This window comes from Parasteatoda tepidariorum, chromosome 2 (genome assembly GCF_982258835.1).
Source record: "Parasteatoda tepidariorum strain Cologne lab strain chromosome 2, Ptep-v5.0, whole genome shotgun sequence".
In the NCBI taxonomy this organism is placed as follows: domain Eukaryota; kingdom Metazoa; phylum Arthropoda; class Arachnida; order Araneae; family Theridiidae; genus Parasteatoda; species Parasteatoda tepidariorum.
Window position 1 is genome coordinate 49,060,272 of NC_141756.1, and position 23,371 is coordinate 49,083,642.

Here is a 23,371-nt window from a genome sequence, read left to right on the forward strand (position 1 = left end):
TTAAAAATATTATTGCTACTTACAACAGCAATCATATAAAGCAATGAGATGCTCTAAATAAAACTTTTCTACTTTTTATTTATTTATTTTTCTACAATATTAGCTGTAACTTGTCTAAGATTGATTCATTAGACAAATTTTAATAATTAAATTTTCCTTTCAATTATTTATTTTTTCGATGATAGTAGCAGTAATTTGTCTAGTGTTGAATCATGAGACAGTCTTCAAGAAATATTTGGTGCTGCCATCTACAAGCGAAAGCTTTGAATTTAATATTGAGTTATACATTTCTTGTCTTACTTTATTAACATTTTATCAATGTCTTAGAAAGCAACTCAAACGTAACTTATGTACCAGAAAAAAATAGTTTTAAAAATGAGTTTTTAGTTTTCTGCTAATACATAATATAGCAAATATAAGATTGTTTATATTTTATACTGCCAATTATTAGCTACTATATACTATTAATAAAATCAAAAACCTATGCGAATTAAAAATATCCCTTTAAATATATTGTAATATCTGTCAATGCGAATTGTTAATTATAATTTTTTGGACAGTTATTGATAAAATAGCGATTATTCTCCTTTTGTACAGTATATAGTAATGTAATTATTACCAATAGAAGAGCATTTTGCCTACAATACCATACACAAAAACTTATTTTTTTGAAATAAATATAATTTCTTACTTCGGAAATCGAATTTTATCTAGAGACATTTTAACTAGAGACAAAAAACTAAGTTTCAACATATGTTTTTGCGTCAAATTTCAGTATTGTAACTAATATTTTGGAGTTCAAAAAACTCACGTTAAAACTGACCATCAATCGAAAATAGCAATAATTTCAATGATGAATTTGAAATACTTGTTTCGTTTTCAGAAAAAAAGTCCATAACTACAGCTAAATGCAAAATTTCTTTTACATAGGTGACCGTTCTATGATACGAAGTTTTTATATAATTAAACTCAGAGTGATTTTAAAATGCAATTAAATTCATTTTTATGCTTCAACATTCCCATCATCATTTTTGAATTTCATCATATTTGTTCCAGATATAAATAGTAATAGTAAAATATAATGCAATAGTAATAGTATATTAAGTTTAATAATATTTCTGTGTACGAAAAACTAAACTATTTTTGGTGAATTCTGAATGTTAATCATCTGAAATGTCAAAAATGGGCTAAGAGCAATAAAGCAATTTGAAATAGAAACATACTTTTATTAAATATCATTAAAACTTTGATAGAAAACGAAATTAATGAGCTAGATAAATAATTAAAAAATGTTAATGATTTTGGTATAATTACAACAAAATATGGTTTTGAATTGCGTGATAAAATTTGACAACTGCTGTAAAATTTGGTAGCTTTAGTTTTATAATGATATCTTAGAGTACGGCATAAAAACCATTTTTTTCTGTTAAATTTATTAAATTTATTCAGTTTATTATAAATTCTCAGTTCTGTATTTTTAAACAAATGTGTCTTAATAAGAATTTTAATTCTGAAAACCAGAATTTTCGGTAAACCGTTACCTTATAAACGGAAAAATTAAAAAAATGAATGATTTAAATATTTTTCTTTGGTTTTATTAACCAGAATTATGTATGTATATATATTATTTTATTTTATTATTGGTCATGTTATAATCACACAGTACGGTAATTTTACCAGAATGTTTTTCTCCCTATGTTAAACTTTCCTAAACCATGCATGAAGAATTCAGGACAAAAATAATTAAATTTGTAACTAAAATTAAATTGTAATTAAACTGTAAATCAATTGTAATTAAATTGCAATTAAATTAAAAATTGTAATTTAAACTATTGTAATTAAAACCAAAATTGCAATAAATGAATAAATAAAAATTAAAGTATGATACTACGAAGTAATTTTTTCGTGTAATATATGAAATATGTTTATGTGTAATAAAAGAATACAAGTAAAAAGCATTAAAAACTGTAACATCGTGAACATAATAAATAACATTTTCGTTTCAGAAAGCATCTTAATAAATAAGTGAATAATAAATTTTTAGTATCTTAAATAAATAATGTAATTGTTAGTCAATATCTATGTTTAATTATTTGTAATAAGTACATGCAGTTTTTGAACTAAGAATTTTTAAAAAAAACTCATTTATAGTATATGCATTCTATTTAACTTGATCTTTCTTCATGTATTCTATTTAACTTATGTTGAATAAAATTTAAAAGTCAGTGGTATACAAAGTTAGCTAACGAAGTAAGTTGAGTAAATATTCGAGTTTCCGTATTTTTCGAATTATATAGTAGCTAATGTTATTAATAAATTACTTACTCATATAACATTTTAAGCGAGAATAAAAAATCAATCTGTTATGTTATTGTTTTGTTATAAGCTCATTTGTATTTAATTCCTGAGGAGACTTCATTCTTTAATTCTTAATGAGATGGCAATAAAATTTAATTATATTTTATCAAATACCAGTAATATTATTTGTTTGTGAAAATGATTGTCTCGCTGGAGGAAGTTATCATGTTCAAATAACTTAACTAATTTGAATTTAGAATATCAATCACTGTAGCAGAATCATTAAATAATATCCTATCTCTCTTAATTGAAATACAAACTAGATTCGAGAAATTTTTTTTAAAAGGAATTCAGAAAATGAAATTCCTGCTTTTTATGGGAATAACCCACATGTATACACCGAAGAGCCATTACATTATGACCACCCTGCTAATGATATGTAGGACCACCTTTAGCCCTCAAAACTGCTAGCACCCGCCTTGGCATTGATTCCACAAGGTGCTGATAGCTAGTCTGAGGTATCTGGAACCAAGCGCTCACCAACTGGTCCTGCAATTCCCTCACATTGCGAGGGGGTAGCATGGCAGCACGAATTTGGTTTTCCAAGTAGGACCACAAATGCTCTATTGGATTAAGGTCAGGTGAATTTGGGGGCCAAGATATGACTTGTTAATGAAATGTTAAATGAAGTTTCTCTTATACCTGGTAATTTTTCCCTTTTAACATTGCAAGTACTCCCCACGTTTAGAGGAAGGGACTCTACAGTATCGGTGGAGGAATTTCTTGAGCGCCTACAAGCTTCCGCGTCGCAGTGGAATTGGACAGAGTCAGAAAAGTATTTTGCACTCAAAGATAGGTTGTTTGGGGAAGCCAGAGACTGTATAAATGAATTTGGGGAAGACATTGACAATTTTAAAAAGTTGAAAGATAAGTTGCTTAATCTATATGGTAAAAAAGTTTCTCCTTCAACGGCTCTTTTTGAGTTCATGGCCTTCAGGCAACCCGTAGATATGCCAGTTGAGAGATATTTGGCACAGGCCGTGCAAAAAAGCAAATTTTTGGATTTTGGTCAATGTGACACTGAAACAAAAGAGACACAAAGAAACCATATGCTATTTAGTATGTTAAAGTTAAATTTACACCCTAATATTCTGAGAGGAGTTTTGGCTCGAAACCCGCAAAGCTTGGAGGAGTTAAAAAAGTTAGCTATTCTGGAGGAGAGTGCCTGGCTAACCGTGAAGGCCACGAATAATCCGTTTTTACAGTTCCCAACAGAGATATTTAAAGTTGAACAAAATGAGAATGGGTTGGCTGCTGTTTGTGCAAACCTGGCATCCACCATAGAGAAATTAACTGAAAAGGTGGAGAAACTAGAGACTAGAGTAACTGGAAATATGGGAAATCATGATAGAGGGGCAGTAGCGTTTAGAGATAATAGAAGTAATGAGAGGAGGATAGGTCCCTGTTACAATTGTGGTAGAGTTGGGCATATTGCTAGATACTGCCGTGCCAGGCAGAGAATGAGTAGAAATGTCCAAAGTCAACCTGCAGATAATGCAGTTGGAGATATGCGACAGGAAAACTAAGTTCGGGTGCTTCACAGGCACAGGTGACAGCGTGTATGCCCAAGTTCGTGCAAATTTATACTAATGAAACTGTAGGGACCCTTCCCATTATTAGTGTGACTTTTCAGAATTTAAAAGTCTTATCTCTGGTTGATACAGGAGCAGCTCTTAATTTAATTGAGGAATCTTTCCTACCTTCTAACATTAAGCGTCAAAATTGCAATATGTGTGTTTCATCTGTGGCGGACAGTAGGATTGCTTTACAGCATAAAGTTCAAATTGATATTCAAGTTGGCTCGTACAAGTGTAAATGTGATTTTTATGTATTACCTTCTAGATTATCTAAGAATTTTTCTATGCTTTTGGGAAGTAATTTCCTTCACAAACACAGGTGCTTAATTGATTATCAAGCTAATAAAATTCAAATAGGTGAAGAAATAATACCTTGGTTATGTTGTGAAGAGGGAAAGGTGATAAACGTAATTGAACAAACTTGGAAAGAAGATATTTACGGTTATTTAAATAAAAAGTATACCCTTGCACCTTTTTCTGAATCGATAGTAAATGTAAACGTTAGGAAATATTTTAATTCTGAATTGTGTTTGGTGGAACCTATTTTTAACGACAGGGAATACTGTGTGGCAAGGTCAGTTAACAAATTTAAGAGTAATCATAGTATTCCAGTTTTAGTGTTAAATCCCACAGGAAATGACATAAATTTAAGTAAAAATACTAAATTAGTTAAACTGGAAAAGGTAATTTCATCAAGTGATAGCAATCTACCTAATTTTAGTATCGAAGCTCATGAAAATTTCGGTGAGTGTGATGAGGCCGATCTTGAATTTGATCAAACTTTTAAGTTAGACCATCTAGATAATAGTACTAAAGATAGGTTAATAAAATTTTTAAAGGAAAACAAGAATGTGTTCGCGGCCTCAGTTAAAGATCTACCGGGTTGTGATACCGTACTACACAGGGTTCCCCTAATTGATAATGTGCCGGTAAAGCGTAGAGCTTATAGGGTACCATACAATTTACGTGAGGAAATGGACTCGCAGATAAATATTCTATTGGAAGCGGGAATACTGGAACCCTCCGTGTCAGCTTACAGTTCCCCTATTCTATTGGTAAAAAAAGCGACCGGAGATTATCGCCTGGTCACAGATTTCAGAGCCTTGAATGCTAAGGTTGTTCCTGATTCCTACCCTATACCCAACATTAATGAGGCTATTGATAATTTAGCAGGAGGAAGAGTTTTCAGTACGTTAGATCTGACTTCGGGTTTTTTCCAAGAAATTGTTTCACCGGAGGATAGACATAAGTTAGCTATTGCAACCCATAAAGGACTGTATCAATTTACACGCACACCTTTTGGTCTGCGAACCAGTGCCAATTCCTTCCAAAGATTAATGAACGTGGTATTATCGGGTCTCGAACCTTTGAATATTGGCATTTATATTGATGATATTGTTATTGCCAGCAACAGTGTTGAGGATCACTTTCCCAAACTTAAATTGGTATTTGAAAGATTATTAAAAAATAAGTTAAAATTAAAACCAAGTAAATGCTCATTCCTTACTAATAGAATTAATTATTTAGGGTTTGTTATTCAGGATGGTAAGGTTTATCCAGACCAGAAAAATATAGAGGTTATTAAAAATTTTAAAACACCAAGAAACAAAACAGATGTTCAGTCATTTTTAGGATGTATCGGGTACTATAGAAAGTTTATTCCGAATATTGGTCAAAAATCACTTCGGCTGACAGCCTTAACTAAAAGTGGCAAATTTGAATGGGACAACCAGGCGGAAACGGAGTTTGTGAGTTTAAAGAAATTCTTGATTTCTGAACCTGTCTTAGTTTTACCCAACATGTCAAAATCTTTTCACTTATATACTGATGCCAGTAATCATGCTATCGGATCAGTGTTAGCTCAGCTGGATGATGAGGGTTTTCCTCACCCTATAGCTTTTGGAAGTAGAAAACTGAAGCCACCAGAGACCAGGTATTCGGTGACCGAACGTGAAACCTTGGCAATAGTTTATTTTACTAATTACTTTAGACACTATTTGCTAGGAAGGAAATTTTTTATTTACACTGATCATTCCCCTATAGCTAATACCTTGAAGTTGAAGGATTCTTTTTGTAGAATTGCGCGGTGGTCTATTTCTTTGTCACAATTCCAGTTTGAGGTAAAATATATTCCGGGAAAGATTAATAATATTGCAGACTTTCTAAGTAGAAATGTTAACGAAGCAGAAACTATCAGTAACAAAATTTTATTTAATGAAGTGGATTGTAATGAATCACTTTGTTCCTTGACAAAATTAATTGAAGAGCAGGAAAAAGATCCTTTTTGCAAAGAAATTGTTGAGGCTTTGGGCAAAAATGAACCAGTGCCATCTAACTTTCATTTTTTTATTAAAGACAAATTATTAAGGTGTAAGAAAAGCCAAATTGCTGAGAGTGAAAAAATTGTTATTCCACGAAGTTTGGTGAAAGACGTCTTGAACTTGTATCATAATTCTCCTTTGGTTTGCCATCCTGGGATTAGTAAGACTTTAAGAAAGGTAAAGAAAATTTATTTTTGGCCCAAAATGTCTTCCCATATTGTGAACTTCATTAAGTCGTGTAATAGCTGTTTACAAAGAAAGGCTCATCAACCCAAGCGATTAGCCCCTTTGCAGAAAGTGCCACCTCCATATGGTCCTTTTGAGAAAATAGCATGTGATGTAGTAGGACCGCTCCCTTTAACTCAGGATGGAAATAGGTATTTGGTCACAATTGTTGACCATTTTACAAAGTGGTTAGAAGCTGTCCCGGTTTCCTCGGTCAGCAGTAAGGATATTGCCATAGTACTTTTAAATTTTATATCTCGTTTTGGCTCTCCAAAAACTTTAATCACAGACAGAGGATCTAATCTGATAAGTGAGGGTATGAAAATAATTTATAAATCTTTGGGAATAGATAAAATTAATGTTATCACTTATCGCCCCCAGAGTAATGGTGCTATAGAAATTAAGCATAAGACAATCGCAAATTTTTTATGTCATATAGTTAATTCTACACATGATGACTGGGATACGCAAATACCATTTGCCTTACTAGCATACCGAACAGCTATTCAGGAGTCAACTAACTTTACTCCGGCACTATTAACGTATGGTAGGGAATTAACTTTACCTCTGGAATTTCTCAGGAATCATAAACCTTTCTCTTATGCGGGTGCTGAGGACTTTGCCAAAGATTTACTTGGTAAATTGCATAGTACTTATGCATCAGCGAGGGAAAATCTAGAATATTCTGCAGAAAATAGAAAAGCTCGTAGAGACAAAAACGTCAAACAATATAATTTCCAAACAGGGGATGAAGTATACTGGTTCAATCCTGTGTTAAAGAAAAACCAGTGCAAGAAATTTGCTAAATTTAATGAGGGCCCTTTCAGGGTGGTTGAAGTCTTATCTCCGGTCACTTTGAAAATCCAACATACAAAAAATTGTGGCTATACTAGGGTTGTTCATGTGGAGAATGTGGCAAAGGCGGAGCAAAGATTGGAAGTTTTGCGATCCAGAGATAGTGGGTTCGGTGACCAAATCAGTGGCAGTATAGATAGGGAAAGAGTAGAAACACCTGCTCCAGAAAATCTAATGTATGAGACAGGTAAATTCGTGCCTTTTCCGCAACCTCGTTATAACTTAAGACAACGAGTAAATGGACGGGTCATAAGAAATTAGAATTTGTAAGAGGGGGGTGCAACTAAATTTTTCTTGTTTTAAACTGGGTTATAAATGTTTTGGGGTGGAATGTCAAATGTTCTCCAAATATGGAGGAGGAGTTTATATCTGGCGGTGCATATTTTTGTTACATAAGCCGGAATGTAGTAGGTCGGTGGAGACTGTTTTTTGTTTTCAGGTGGACCACGGTCCTTTTATGTACATAAGTGTGAAGTGTAGGTCTCCACTGGCATTTGTAATGATGTATGTAATCAGTCAAAACTGGGTTTGTCCCATTTTTGTTTTTTTAATGTTATTTTGAAAATGCAGATTATGAATGTTTCGATGTTTAAAATTTGAAAGCTGAAGATTGATAACGATGCGGTACAATCTTTTCCTGACCCCCTATGGGCCGCTGGAAAAGGTATTGCTAAGTGTAAATCTGAGTTATAATGTTTTTTAAAGTTAAGTGTAGTTTAAACTACTTTGGCGCATATTTGATTCCTCTTTTCTGTTTCCTTGCAAGGTGCACATGGTTAGGGTCAGATTTGGTTTTAGTGATAAAGATCTAAAAGTAGGTTTAAAGCCGCGTGGTGCTTTTAGAGATTTTGAACTTTAAGTAGGAATTATTTATGAACAGCTTAGAGAAAAGGAAAAAACGGAATTTTTTGTGTGAAACCAGTAATTTAGTTTTCTTGATTTCTTGATAGTGTTCCAGGTCATTTTAACATAGTGCTATAGTGTTTCAAAAAATTAAAAGTATTTTAATTTTTTTCGGTGAGGCGATGGTATTGTAATAAATTGAAATTTATTATAAGTTTTTTTTTGTAATACTTTTAAAGGTAGATTAGTTGTCTGTAGATGGCACCACTACGGTAAAGTTTAAATTCAATCATAATGATATTTTCTTTAGAAATTTTGAATTAGTCTTTTAAAAAGGGATTTTTTTGGGTAAAATCTATGTAACTAAATTTATTAATATTTATTGAAGATGGTATTATAACTTGTATAGGGTATTAGTGGATTCATGACGGTTTTTCTCAAGGACCTTTTTTTTTTGGTTCTGACGTCCGCCGGATGCGGGATGACTCTGGACGTGGTAAACAGGTCAGTCTAGATTCTTTCGCCTTGTTGACGGGAGGATAAAAGAGAAGCGATGAATGTGGCTAGTAGCAGTTGCAGTACCAGTAGTAAGCAGTTAATCAGAGCAGTATCCTGGGGATACGGAGTTTGTCCGCTGAAGGAGTGGTTCGTGACAGTATCTCGGAGATGGTGGATCGTAACCTTAGGGAAAGCTAAACTGAAGTCTCTAGCGGGAAGGACTACCGGGATTAGCCAAAAGCCGATATCTTTGAGACGATGGGCCAAGTCCGAAGGAATCTATGCTGGACGTCCGGTGTCCCCCTTCTACATGCCTAAGTCGCTTGAAATTAGAATAGCTGGAGAAATTTCGAGATCCTAGCCGAGGAGTTTGTCCATGAGTTCATCTACCTTTCCGGTGGGCGGTTCCAGAGTGAAAGCAGTAAATTCCGTAGGGTACTTATAAAACTTTAAATTTTATTTCGTTAACATTTTAGAGGAATCACTTACCGAAAATTCTGAACTGTTATGCTGTGTTTTTTTTTTTTGTGTAGGAGAACAATCAGCATTTAAGTGTAATTTATAGATATCATAAACCAAGTCTGGGTTTTTAGAAATGTTAAATGAAGTTTTTATTTTATAAATGTCTTTTCTTTGAACTGTAGAAGTTGAAGGTTATGCTTGAGTGTTTTAAGGTTGCATTTTTGTTTTAATTAATGTATAAATGTTTATTCCCACGTTGGCATTTGGAAATGTGTGAAATTATGTTTTTGAAGATTTAGAGGTGCAATAAAAATGAGTTTTAAATGTTGAAAGTTTTCTGTAATTCATTAGATATTTGTCTACTAAATAACCTGGGTAACCGTTACTAAATTTAAATTTTGAGATCACAGCCAAAGGGGTAACGGTACAATTTTTTCACTGATTACTTTTTTTTTATGTCGCAAACTTTGTATCAAACACCTTGAGGAAAATAAAGTTTTAAAGTGAGTGAATATTTAATAAAGGAAAATCCGGCAAATTACAAAGCATTTTGAAAGTTTCAAAACTTGGTCTGTTAATAATTTTATCTCTGAGAAGCTAAATTTTTAATCTGGCTACGAAATTTTCGCTCTTTAATTTTTTCATTATTTGTTTAATTTAATAATTAGAACTTAAAAAAATAAAGTAAATATAATAAATTAAAAAATTAATTATATAAATAATTATTTAAATAATTATGTTAATAAAATATTGTTGAACATTTCATGAAAAAAAATTGACACAATCTTCAAATAAATTTATATATTATTTTATATATAAATTTATATATTAAATTTATATATATATATATATATATATATATATATATATATATATATATATATATATATATATATATATATATATATATATATATATATATATAATATTTTATTTATATATAAATTTATATATTAAATTTATATATATATATATATATATATATAAATTTCCAGGGAAAATTACGGTGTATCCAATTTTTTTTCTTAAAATGTTTCACTGGTGAATATGAATTTTACGGTAAAAAGTACCAGCACCCTGAGTACCGGTACTTTTTACCGGAATTTTATAAAGAATTTTTCACCGTGCGTAATAGACTATTTAAATGTCTTTACTTTTTAATAAACATGCAAGTGAAGTTCATGTAATTTTAAGAGTTGGAATAATATTGTAGAAACATGTTCATTTTAGCCAAAAAATGAATATTTTAAAATCCCGTGTGAAAAGAAAAAAAAAAGTCTTAAAATTAATTTCATTAATTTGGCAACTGCTAAAACACATTTTCCCATCTATTACTCCATTTCCGATATCTCTCATCATTATATTTAAATATAAGCTAGCTTTTAAAAAATAAAACTTTAAGTGTCTATTATAACAGCATTTTTTTTACTATTATGATTATTAAGTGAACATAGAAATTATCGCATTCTGTCATCTGTACACTAATTGTTTGAAATTTGAACTTATAGTACTTTAAAACAATTTGATTTTTTAATTTTCCATACTTGTTTAAATTTCAGAAATTATTTGCAATGTAAAAAATAAATTTAACTTTTCATCAAGATAAAAAAAAATCTTACTTTGAAGGCTTCAGCGTGCAGGATTTCTAATCTGTTGTAATTGAAGTTCAGAGAGACCAAAACTGATAGATTTTCAATGGCTCGGCTAGGTATTCGTTCAAATTCATTTTGTGCCAAATCTAATGTTTCAAGCCTGGCTGCAATACCCGTAAAAGCGTTTTCATCTATTGAAGTGAGATTACAGTGCAGTGCAATGAAATGACGAACATCCAAACCCAGCAAGATTTGGGACGGTAAATTGACGAGACGGTTGTTGCGGAATTTCAGGTACCAAATTCCCTGTTTGGTTTGAGCTATACTAGCCATAGCTTCTCTGAGCTGTTCGGCATTAGCCTTCTCGCACGATATGTCCAATCCTCTTGATTTCTCTTGACAAATGCAAGGTTTAATTTGTGCTCTGGTAGGGCATCCGTATCTGCCAGCATCACAAGTGCTCAGGACTAAAATGAAGATTAGAATTCGTTTATGCATTGCTTCTAATGAACAAGCCTCATGGTAAACATCTGAAAGAAAGGAACAAGAACTTTAAACTACAATGAGCACAACGCAATTTATTCTAAATTTCTAAACAGTGCACGGAGAAAAAATTCTGGTAAAATTATCGTACTGTTATGAATTTTCTGGTAAAAAAAAACAATAATTCATAAACTGTTAAATTTCAAAGTGGAACAGTAAATTAAAATTCTTAAATTTAAATTTTATAAAAAATTTCAAGGATAATTTATAGTAAAAAAGATTGAGAGCTTCAGTTTATAGATAATTTCAACAAATCAAAACTAACATAAAAAACGTTTAGAATTGCATGCAGTATCATTATAAAGAATAACTGGAAAATTTAAAAGTTAAAATAATTATTTAAATGAAAGAATTTAAACAATTTATAAAATTGTATGGCAATCTTCTTGCTCGAAGAAAGAAAATTCTATTAAAATTACAGCACTGTATGGTAAGTGACATTTCTGGTAAAAAAGAAATCATAATTCTGGAGAATGAAGCCAAAATATACGGAATATTGCTTCAGTTTCTTGGGATTATTTATTCAAAATATATGATAATTTTATTATTCATTTGGGGATTTTTCTATTCATATGGTAACGGTTCACCGGAAATTCTGCTTTTAAAAGTCATAGTTATATAATATAAAAGTTATTATCACACATTTAGTAAAAAATACAAAACTGAAAAGTAAGTTTAACCGAGCAAATTGTTTTTTAGCCATGCTCTAAGGTATCATGATAAAATTAACAAATTTTTCCACATTTACTAAATTTTATCACAGATTATAAAACTATATTTTACATTAATTTCACCAAAATCTCTATTAAAGCGTTTTGGTTAAAATTACCGAGCTTTTTGGTTTTCCCATAGCACAAGAAACACTGAAAATTTTACCATATTCAGGTAATACTTTTTTTTATATCATACTTTTTTTCTCCCGTGTAATTATTAACCACATTTATTAAATTTTACTTACATTAATTATTTAAAATTTTTTTTTAAAAAAAAGTATTTTTCTGAAATACGAAGACTATTTTAATTTCAAAATTATTAAAAACTAATTATTAAATAATTATTTACTAAAAAAAGTAGATAACTAAGATTTTTTTTCCTCAAAAATATGTCCTTGGATAAGGAAAGTTAATTTATAAAAACAAATAAATAAACATCAATAGAAACAAAAAAATAAATAAAAATAATTCTTTTTTTTAAATAGATACAGGTTTCAAATAATATTTAGTTTTTTGGTTCTTAATTGTACAATTTTATTTTAAAAACTGCTCCTTACCTTTTGAATGACTTTACATAGCAATAAGGCAAACAAAAACATTAAAACAACTGTGGCAATTATTTAATCTTAAATAAATAACCGAAAACATAGTAAAAACTTTCAATCATTTTAATAGTGCTTAAAATTTTTAATTACCTTAATCCCAAAAATTACTCAAACTCATTCATACCTCGTAATATTCTTAGTTGAAACATATCTCCTGAGACAGGAAAATGATGATAATGCAACGTAGTATAGACGTGGAGGAACAACTGTTTAGTCAAACGCAACTTCCTTATTAACTGGCGGCAGTTAATACTCGCACCCACAAATTGTATATTTTTGACTTCGGAAAAGCCATGTCTTTTTCAAACTTAACTTTGTGAGCTAATTGTAATCGTTAAAACTGTATGAGAGCCTCCAAATTTTGTTTTCTACAAAACAATTTTTAAGATTTTCTGCCCCAAGTTTTAAAATATGGAGATTTTTCTATTTAAATATAAATTAATAAGATTAATAAGGTATAAATTAATAAGAATAAGATTTCCTATTTTTAAGATTTTCTGCCCCGAGTTTTAAAATATGGAGATTTTTCTATTTAAATATAAATTAATAAGATTAATAAGATATAAATTAATAAGAATAAGATTTCCAATTTTTAAGATTTTCTGCCCCGAGTTTTAAAATATGGAGATTTTTCTACTTAAATATAAATTAATAAGATTAATAAGATATAAATTAATAAGAGTAAGATTTCCAATTTTTAAGATTTTCTGCCCCGAGTTTTAAAATATGGAGATTTTTCTATTTAAATATAAATTAATAAGATTAATAAGATATAAATTAATAAGAATAAGATTTTAAATTTTTAAGATTTTCTGCCCCGAGTTTTAAACTATGAAGATTTTTCTATTTAAATATAAATTAATAAGATTAATAAGGTATAAATTAATAAGAATAAGATTTCCAATTTTTAAGATTTTCTGCCCCGAGTTTTAAAATATGGAGATTTTTCTATTTAAATATAAATTAATAAGATTAATAAGATATAAATTAATAAGAATAAGATTTCCAATTTTTAAGATTTTCTGCCCCGAGTTATAAAATGTGGAGAATTTTCTACTTAAATATAAATTAATAAGATTAATAAGGTATAAATTAATAAGAATAAGATTTCCAATTTTTAAGACTTTCTGCCCTGAGTTTTAAAATATGGAGATTTTTCTATTAAAATATTAAATTAATAAGTAAATGATATATAATAACAATAGATATCAATAATCTCAGTTGTCCAACTATGCATACCTTGTTTCAATCAACTGTAATATTCTAAAGGATCCGGAACACGAAAAAACTTAAAATAGGGAGATGTTTTTCACTTATGTTTTCACGCACAAAATACTTATAATTTCGAAACAATTAATTCTATAAATTTGATTTTGGCTTTATTTAATTAACAGTACAAAAATGCGAAAGAAACCACAATTCACTTTTTGAGATATTAAGGTCAAGATCATAAAAAGCTATGGCTACAAAAATGAGACTTTTTATGTATGAAACTTTTATAACTCTTTTTTAGTACTATATTAGTCTTGTTGACTTGGATTTGATATCATTCAATGAAACGAAAAAATACAAGGAAAAATGGTTTCTTACTTGTCTATGTAGAAATTTCAGAAAAGTAAATAGGAATAATCAATAATTGCACTTTCTTTAATACTTCATACATTCTAATACCTAAAAACTTCTGAATTATTAATTTTTATCAACTTTACTACGGTATCGTTTGATTCCTTGTAAAAATTACAACTTATCCCTTGCCTAGATAATAATGTTTATGTTTCCCCTTCAACCTCCTCAACCCCCTCCCCACATTAAATTCAATATATTCAATTATCCTGGAGAGAAAGCAAACTTCAGGTTTCAATATTGGGTCTAAACCAAAACTTTTAAAGCTACAACCAGTTTTGCCTTAACTATTTTTGTATTGAAATTTTTTTTTCTTTTATTATACGGTAACTGACCTGATTTAAAAAATTAAGTCTTTTTGAGATCATTCTGAAATTTTCAGTTTAAAAGTTTTGGAATCGAATAAATCAATGTTGACTCTACATTTCTTGAGTGAGTAATCATTTTATTTAATTTCATAACCGTCGTTGAGCAGCCGACCCAATTTTGGGTTTACGACTCCGATGGTCAACTCTGCAGCATCGTCATTTTGAACCCAACCCAGAAAACAAGGGAACTCCAAGATCAAGTATTGGAAGAAATTTGCCTTCGTGGAGGACACTAACCCGAAATTGAGTTATATGGAGAGGAAAAACTTTCCACGTTTCGCCTGATGGCAAGGGGACTCTAACCCATGATTCGTCTACCACTGAGGATATTTTTAAGTCAGCTCCGTAGTCAGTGCGAGCCGGGTGTGGAATTCGTATCGACCAGTCATCGATGGAATTCGAACTCAGTTCACCTGAGGTGACCATTAGAAGGTTCTTTCTCCGGGCAATCACGGCTCTAAGTAATCATTTTGCGTATGTAAGATTTAAGTAGAGATCAAATTGAAAGCCAATTTTTGCCTATTAATACGAAGAACACAGGATAAGTTAAAAATTTTGCCTTACAAAATGTAATAATAAAAAAATGTGGGAATGTGTATGTTTTTTAAGCACCATTTAGTAATTTTGAAAACAGTATTCTAAATATACAAATTGAAAACATAATTCTGAGAGCTTTTTTTTAAACTTTTGATAATTTTAAAGTTTTAAGTAAATTTTATTATTGATTTCAGTATGCAATGGATTTGTGTATACAATGTATAATGCATGCGTACCTGTTATCTTTATATGTAATGCGCATCATGGACACGTCTACCACGTGTTAGCCATATTAGCTCTAAATGAACGTGATACGAGTTTGTAAATTTGATCATCGTCAGGTAAACTTGGTATGTACTGTTAAAATGACATGTATTATTCATTTTAATATATTATATGCACTGTAAGAAATTCCGGATCAAATTACGGTACTGAGTACCGGCACTTTAGATGCATCATCCGTAAAATTCATTTTTTACCGTAAAATATTATACCGTACATTTTACAGTAATATTTATTTATTTAGAGTGATTTAACGGTAATTATTACTGTAAAACTTAGGGTACATATATATTTTTTTCTTCCGTTGTCTGTTCCAGTAAAAATAGATCTTTCGGTAAGAAGTACCTGCTGGTAATTTTTACAGTAATTTGAGCTGGAATTTTTTACAGTGTGGATTTAACAGGGAATAGTATTTATATGTTATTGGATTGTTTAAATAAAAACAGAATTGAGTTAAGTGTCATAAATACAAAACTTTAACTTCCTACACAAAAACAAATTATACTGACATTTCAATATTTTTCTTTATGTCAAACTTTGTATTTACTTTTAATAAAATAAATTTTTCCCATGAAATCTACCAAAAATTTTAATCACCCTTTTTTATTTAAAATGTTTCGCTTATTTAATATGCTTATCTTTGTTAAGTAGCTGCCCCAAACTCATAAGCATATAATTCTTAATAAGTACATTTAATACGATAACAAAACACTTCTTTTAAAATATATTTACCTTTTATTGTATTTTATTTCAATATTAGCTTTTCGACAGTATATTAAGCTTTATTGTGAATAAAAAAAACTGGAAAGCGGACATTGACATCAAGTTACAAAACCCACACTGAATGTAAAAAGATTATTCCTGACAAACAAAATTCAAAAATGAAAGTCATTAAGGTGTTACAATTTAAGAAAAAAAATATTAATTGGATAAAAAAAGGATTAATTTAACAGAAAAAAACCCCTTCAAAAAGTATTATAATCAAAAATGAAAATCAATTTAATGAAGATTATGCCTTGTCTTCAATTTAATCCCCAAAATAGGGGAAATAAGTTTATGCTATAAGTTTTTGGCAAGAAGCTTAATTTTATCTTTTCTGAACTTGGGATGTCATCACTTAAATCAAGCGAAAAAAAAGCTGGTAATATTTTTCTTACTTTCTTTTTTTTTTACATTTTAATGATTGATATTTGAGAAAAAAAAGAAAGAATATGCATAATCCTTTTTTAATTGAAGGTGATTTTTGGTAATGAACAAATATTTACCTTTTATTTTTTCTTTAAATTTAAAATATTTCAGACACCTAGAAGTCAGAAAAATTCTTTTTTCTCCTAAAAGAGCAGCTTTATGTTTAGTTGTCGAACAAATATATTTGTTTGTTGTTTTGACATCATGGGGGTTATGGCCCAATAAAACTGACAAAGCCAGATAAAATTTTATATCTTAGTATTGCTGACTCAGTATTTTCTTTGACATCAACGGCGATAAATTGCAATTAGGCACGGATGATGGTAGCTTTTTTTTATCAATAATATTTTGGACGAGGACACTTTTCTGGCGATATATTTTAAATTGTGAAACAAATGAAACATATCTAAAATTAAAAAAATAAATCTTTGTATTTCTTTAACAATTATTTATGTATTTGCTTTAAATATATGGACGTATACACTGTTCGAATTTTCAGTCTGAAATTGTGGTAAAATAAAGGGCAGTAGTCTGTCAATCCAACTAACCGTAAAATTTACGGTAAAGAGAATTTTTTACCTTTTCGGTTTTGAAACAGTTTGCAACTAGTATGGTTAAAAAGTACGAATACTAAAGTATACGGTTTTTTAACCATTTGCAATTAGCGTGGTTTCAAAACCATAAAAAAGTAATTTCACTGTACATTGGAGCTTGGCTTTTCGTTAGATAATTGGTTTTAGAGTTAGATTGAGGTGCAGTTGTGTTTCATCAAGAGGAAATATTGTGTTGTCAACTCGGGACTTTGAACTCGGTCTGTTGGTCATGAGATTGACAGATTAGTTCCTTCGGCTGTAACATATTGCTAGCTGCTAAGAACTAAGTGGTTTCATTAAGTGGATCTAGTTGGTGTGATAAAATTCTGGTTTACTAACCGTATTGGATGAAGACTGTTAATAAACGGCTCTTCTCATAGTTAACAGTTCGAATACTATCTCATTTCTGATTATTTGACTGTTTTGTTTGAATACAGTGAAATAATAATAATTAAACAATTGGCTATTTAATCATTTTTCGAGCAATTTCCAACGATGTAAATTCTCTTCTTTAAAATTGTGCTTAGAATCAGAGAACAGAATCAGCAAAAGGCCAAAGTCGTATCCAGAAAAAAAAAATACTGTGCAGAATAATAACGCACGGCAAAAGTGAAGCTTTATTTAGTTGATGAGAAATAATTGTTAAATTATTCCGTACATGCAGTTATGCTCTAATATATTACTAATGAAAAGTAAAAAAATTTTTTTAGTTGATATGAAAACACTTTATTTTTATCTCTCTATGTAACTTGAAAATATTGCATAGATTATTGTTTTGAAGGTTGAAGAAGTAAATTGCTCAATTTTAGCCGAAAACTCAATAGTTTAAACATTCTAAATCAACATTAACGTTGAAAATCTTTCCGAACTATGATATAAATTCAATTTACTACTTATTAACATAATCCCTTTTTCTAATTATTTAATGATCAGCACAGTTATTAATTCTTTCTCTGTAATCTGGCATAGTCAGCATTTCTTCTTTAGTTTTTCTTTGTTTTCAATTACTTTTTTTTTCTATGGTATTTCCCTAATTCTATCTGATCATGACAATCTTTTATTTTATGAAATGACTCTGAAAATATAGAAATTGAACCACAATTATTACGCACACAGCATCAAATCTCATTATTTCTTAAAACTTGCCTTCAATGAAAAGCACACAGCCTCACAACATATTTTTGCAGATATTCAGTAAATATGCATCCGTACTTCAATTGAGCATAGTGCTATAAAGCAACCAAATTATAGTAATATTTTTTAATAATCCTTTTATTTGAAACGTTAAACTTCTTAAAAATTTATCACTTTATAATATTGAAATATTGAGCTTAATAATTTAAAAACTAAAGTTTAAAGAATTTTCTTACAATTCTTGATTTAACTTTTCTATGAAAGAAAAATCGCGGCGTAGGCAATATATAAATATTTACTTTTCCGGAAAGTACAAACATTTATTTACTTTCTATAGCTTTTGTAAATATCTTCCTTTTGGATATATATTTTTTTTAAATGTAAATTTCACGACAAATAAAAAAATAAAATTGCTTAATCAGCTTTCATTATTCTTTTATGAAGAATGAAGAGAATGAAGAAATGAGTTTCTTAACAGAAATGAGTTTCTTAAGGAAATTTCATCCAAATCAAAACAATTATCCAAATCAGGAAATTAGGTGACTAACCAAGTCCGATTAGATAAATAATTATCCACCACTTTTAAATTATTGGTCTGATGAAATCAAATGCTATAATTTAAATTTTCTTATATATTTTGATAATCAGTTAATGAACGACCAATCTAAATGTTTATCAAAACTTTATGTCATCAGCTAAGCACATTTTAACGGTGGAATTACTTTTTTTTTTATAGAGAACGAACAAGTTATTGCTTTGAAAAAAATTGAAAGCTGATTATATCAAGTAAAAGACCCAGATGAATTATTTGCTGCAGTTTTCAAAATGTAATAATTTAATTGCAAATACTTTTATGTCTCGAACATTTCTTACATAAAATCAAAGTCAAGTAAAAAATCCAGATGAATTGCTCGCAAAATTTTGAAAAAACATAACTGATTATAAATACGTTTAGATCTCAATACTGATTGTTCTTGCTCTACGTATGTTGCCCTATGAATATTTATAGAGTATGATTTATACCATAATTTTTTTTTTAACTAAAGCGTTTTCTATAAAAGTCAACTAATTAAACATTTTATAAATATTTAAACATAATATCGAATTAGATTTAAGACGTAACGTTAAAATTTGATGTAGAGAAGTTTTTTTTCAATAGTTTAAGTGTAAACTCATTATTTATGAATGAGGAAATTTTTTTTTTAAAATATAGAAATAAACGATTAAAATAAACGATTAAGATGGGATAGTTGAGAAAGTTTAATTTAAACTTAAAACTTATTTGAACTGAAACTGACTTACCTCTTATACTTTTCCTATCAAAATATAAAATCTGCTCTTAAAACTAACATTTTATAGATATCTACGATATCCGAAGAAATACTATTTTCAAGAAACTTTTTTATAAGATAAAGGAAGCTTTAAGCGAGTATAGATAAATATCACAGATATTGGGGAGATACAAAAAATTCCAAATACTTCAAGATTTTCACATTTCTTATAAAAATAAAAAAATAAATTACATAGCGAAATATATATATGTAGGGAAAAAACATTAATAGCAAAAAAATTAAATATTTTGATTCTATACTGTTTCAAAGTAATTAAAAAAAATGAAAAAAAAATATTGTAAATTTTTAATTTGAACAAATTACTTCGATTATTATATTTATAATGATTTTATCGCAATTATTTTTTAAATTATTTTCTTCTCATTGTTATTTATATACATTTGTTGTATTTTAATAATATGATTCTGTGACGTTCAAATTTATAAATTCAAATAATGTATGACGAATCATTAATTATGTGCTTCAATTATTTAAAAATATAGTCATTGCACGGATAAAAAAATATCTTATGAAATTACTATATCGTACAGCAATGACATTTCTTGTTATAAAACCCATTAATTCTGGTCAATTAATTCAAAATATGTAACCATTTATACCATTTGGTAATTTTTTATTCATATGGTAATGGAATTCTGATTTTTGAAATTGCAATTCCTATTACCACACATTTAGCAAAAAATACAAAACTGAAAGGTAATATGAATTGAATAAAAAGTTTTTATGCCGTTCTTTAAGGCAGCGGTTCCCAATTTTTTTCGTCAACGGATCCCTATTTTTTAGGCAGTGACCCATTTTTTTAATAAAGTTCTTTTAAAAATTTATTGCGAACATTATAACTCACTGAAGACTATTTTTAAAATATTTAATTAGATAAATGAGAAGATTTTTCATCGTTTTATGATTAACAATCTTAATCTAGTTTTTATGCCCGACAGTTAAATTTGAAGTCTTTGATATACACCTAGTCAATAGTTATGAATTTGTTTTTGGTGCACATAAGCTGAAAATGAATAAAATAAGCCAAATCACGGTTCACTTTGAAATGAAATTTATAAGAACTGCTGTAATTGTTGAAAATGGTTATTAGGGGAATATTTTTTATTAAAGAATATAATTCTTTTATTTTCATTTGAAAATCGCGATAGAAAATACTAATGCAATATTTTAGAAATACTTGTTCTTTCCATAATTTGTTCAATATATTGTTCAATATATTGTTATTAGAAATATTGTATTTTCTTTCAAAAAATGCCATTTCTATTGTCATTTTATTGATAATAATTTCACAAAGGCAACTGAATGATTAAATAAATCATGAATTATAGGTTGAATCTAAGCATAATCGGTGGTTTCCAAACTCATCCCTGTTTTGACACAAGTACTAATTTACGGAACCCTTTTTACTTTTTTTACAGAATCTTAGGGTTCCACGGAGCACCATTTGAAAAAAGCTGCTCTAATAAAATTAAATAAGCATGATAAGCATGATAAAATTACTAAATCTTACCACGTTTACCATATCTTAAAATATATTATAAATGATATACTAACATCATTATTAAACCACTTCGGTAAATATTACCAAACTTTTTGGTGTCCCTATAGAGCCAGAAACGCGGTAAATTTTACCATATTCAGGTAGTTTTGAACATTAGTGCAATTAGCATAGCGCATAGTACTGAACAAAGCTAATAAATAAGTAAATTGTAAAATGTTATAAATTGTAAAAAAGTACCAACAATTAGACGTAAAAAATAAATTCTTAATCTCCGTAATTTTAATTTCATTGTATGCATATTTTACAGTGGAATATATTCAAACAATATTATGACTACGATATAATTTTAAATTCATATAGCATAAACTGCTTAGTAAAATAAAATGGAGGTAGATTTTGAATACTTGCATTCATTTTGAAACCTACTGTAAGACTGTAATATAAAGGTGAATTATTAAACTTTATTACAATTCAATTTTTTAAATATACTAGAGGTACTATTTTATTTTCAAAAATTTTTTTGGGATTCTAAAAATAAATGTTTTCCTATCTTAATTGTTTAGCTTCTGAAATCACAATGAAACACAAAGAGAAAATGCAAATTAGCGATCTTTAAAAATTTGAACTCAATTTTTCACATTAAAAAATAACTTGAAAATTTATTCAAGAAATTCAGACTTAATGGATTAAAAATAGGAATAGGAATTAAAAATTGGAATTAAATATATAAATAGGAATCAAATTAAATATAGGAATAATAAGAAAAATTGGAGGAATAAAGAATTAGGAATAGGAATTAAAAATAAGAGTGGATCAAAAATAGGTTAGGAAAATTTATTATTTTTGAGCATTAATATTATTCAACTAGCACGAATTTCAATCAACTAACCACGATTTACCGAGAATGGCTAGACTGAATTGAAGGATTTTTTTCAATATTGCCTCTAAAGGGATTTATTTTAAATTTTTAAGTTTTTTCATTTATTTTATTTTTTCCTATAAGTTTTAAAAAATTATTGAAAAAAAAACCATTAATCGGAAATACTCACTTAAATTTTTTTTTAAAAGTTACTTGGAAAACAAATGCTTACAACATAAATTTATACTTGGTTTTCAGAACTTAAAATAATGCTTGTTGCAAATGATATGAGGCCTCTCACCATATTTTTCACCTTTCTTTTCTCTTTTTAATATAGCTTCATTACTTGTTTATTACTATTTCCTTTTTACTTTTCAAAGGTTAATGTTTTCGTGGCAGCTTTCTCCTTTATGTTTTTAATTATTTCCATTTTGTTCATCACAATTTTCCTTGCATTAACCAAATATTTCCTTATGTTCATTAAAATTTTCCTAGTGTGCATGACAAAGGTTTGCATTTTTATCACAACTCCCTTATTTGATTATCGAAAATTTTCTCACCCAATCTTTTTCTATAGTTATTGAGAACTTTTAACATCATGAGTACAACTTCTTTGTAAGTGGAACTCAAATATAATTCCGAAATAAATTCTAATTTATGAAAGTGTAACTATACTCTGTCATGTCAAAACTTGTGAAAATACTTTTCAGATTAAACTATAATAGTTTCAAGTTCATTATTATTAGTTAGGTTCGTTAAAGTGAAAGTGATCAGTTAAATTAGTTTAATTCGCATGGGCTACCTCATCTGTTTCGAATGTCCCGTGACATATCAATAGTTATAATTTGAGCAAACCATATATTCCTTACGCCCATCAAAATTTTCCCCGCGTGTGCAATAAATATTTGCTTTTTTTTGTCTCACAACTCTATCGTGTGGTTATCGAAAACTTACTCGTTCAATTTTCTTCTTTGGTTATCGAAAATATTTCCCCTTCATAAGCACACGTTCTTTGAAAATTTCGCCCATAAGTGTGGAATTAAACTATATTCTATCAAAACTTGTGAAAATGCATTTCAAATTAGACTAAAATAGTTTAAAGTTCATTATTATTAGTTGAGTAGCGAAAGCGATCAGTAAATATATTAATTCGCAGGGGCTACCTCATCTCTTTCGAATGTCCCATGACATATCAATAATTCTAATTTGAGCAAACCAAATATTTCTTACTCCCATCAAAATTTTCCTCGCGTGTATAGATTTGCTTTTTTTTGTATCGCAACTCTGTCTTTTGGTTATCGAGAACTTACTCGTTCAATTTTCTTCGTTGATTATCGAAAAT

The 23,371-nt window shown here is 28.9% G+C and overlaps 1 protein-coding gene across 5 annotated transcripts in view; it reads right to left on the reverse strand.

The window, feature by feature from the left end:
• The window catches only part of LOC107453327 (uncharacterized), a 171,467-nt gene that overhangs the window by 21,865 nt on the left and 126,231 nt on the right, over nt 1-23,371 (reverse strand). For 2 of the 5 annotated variants that reach the window (XM_016070105.4, XM_071177506.2), the window contains exon 3: nt 10,759-11,261. In XM_016070105.4, the coding sequence (XP_015925591.3) occupies nt 10,759-11,229 (471 nt within the window). In that variant the 5' untranslated portion in view covers nt 11,230-11,261. Of the gene's footprint in view, nt 1-10,758; nt 11,262-12,544; nt 12,819-23,371 lie in introns of those variants that run through there. The other 3 variants (XM_016070103.4, XM_016070102.4, XM_016070104.4) reach the window with 3 other exon arrangements.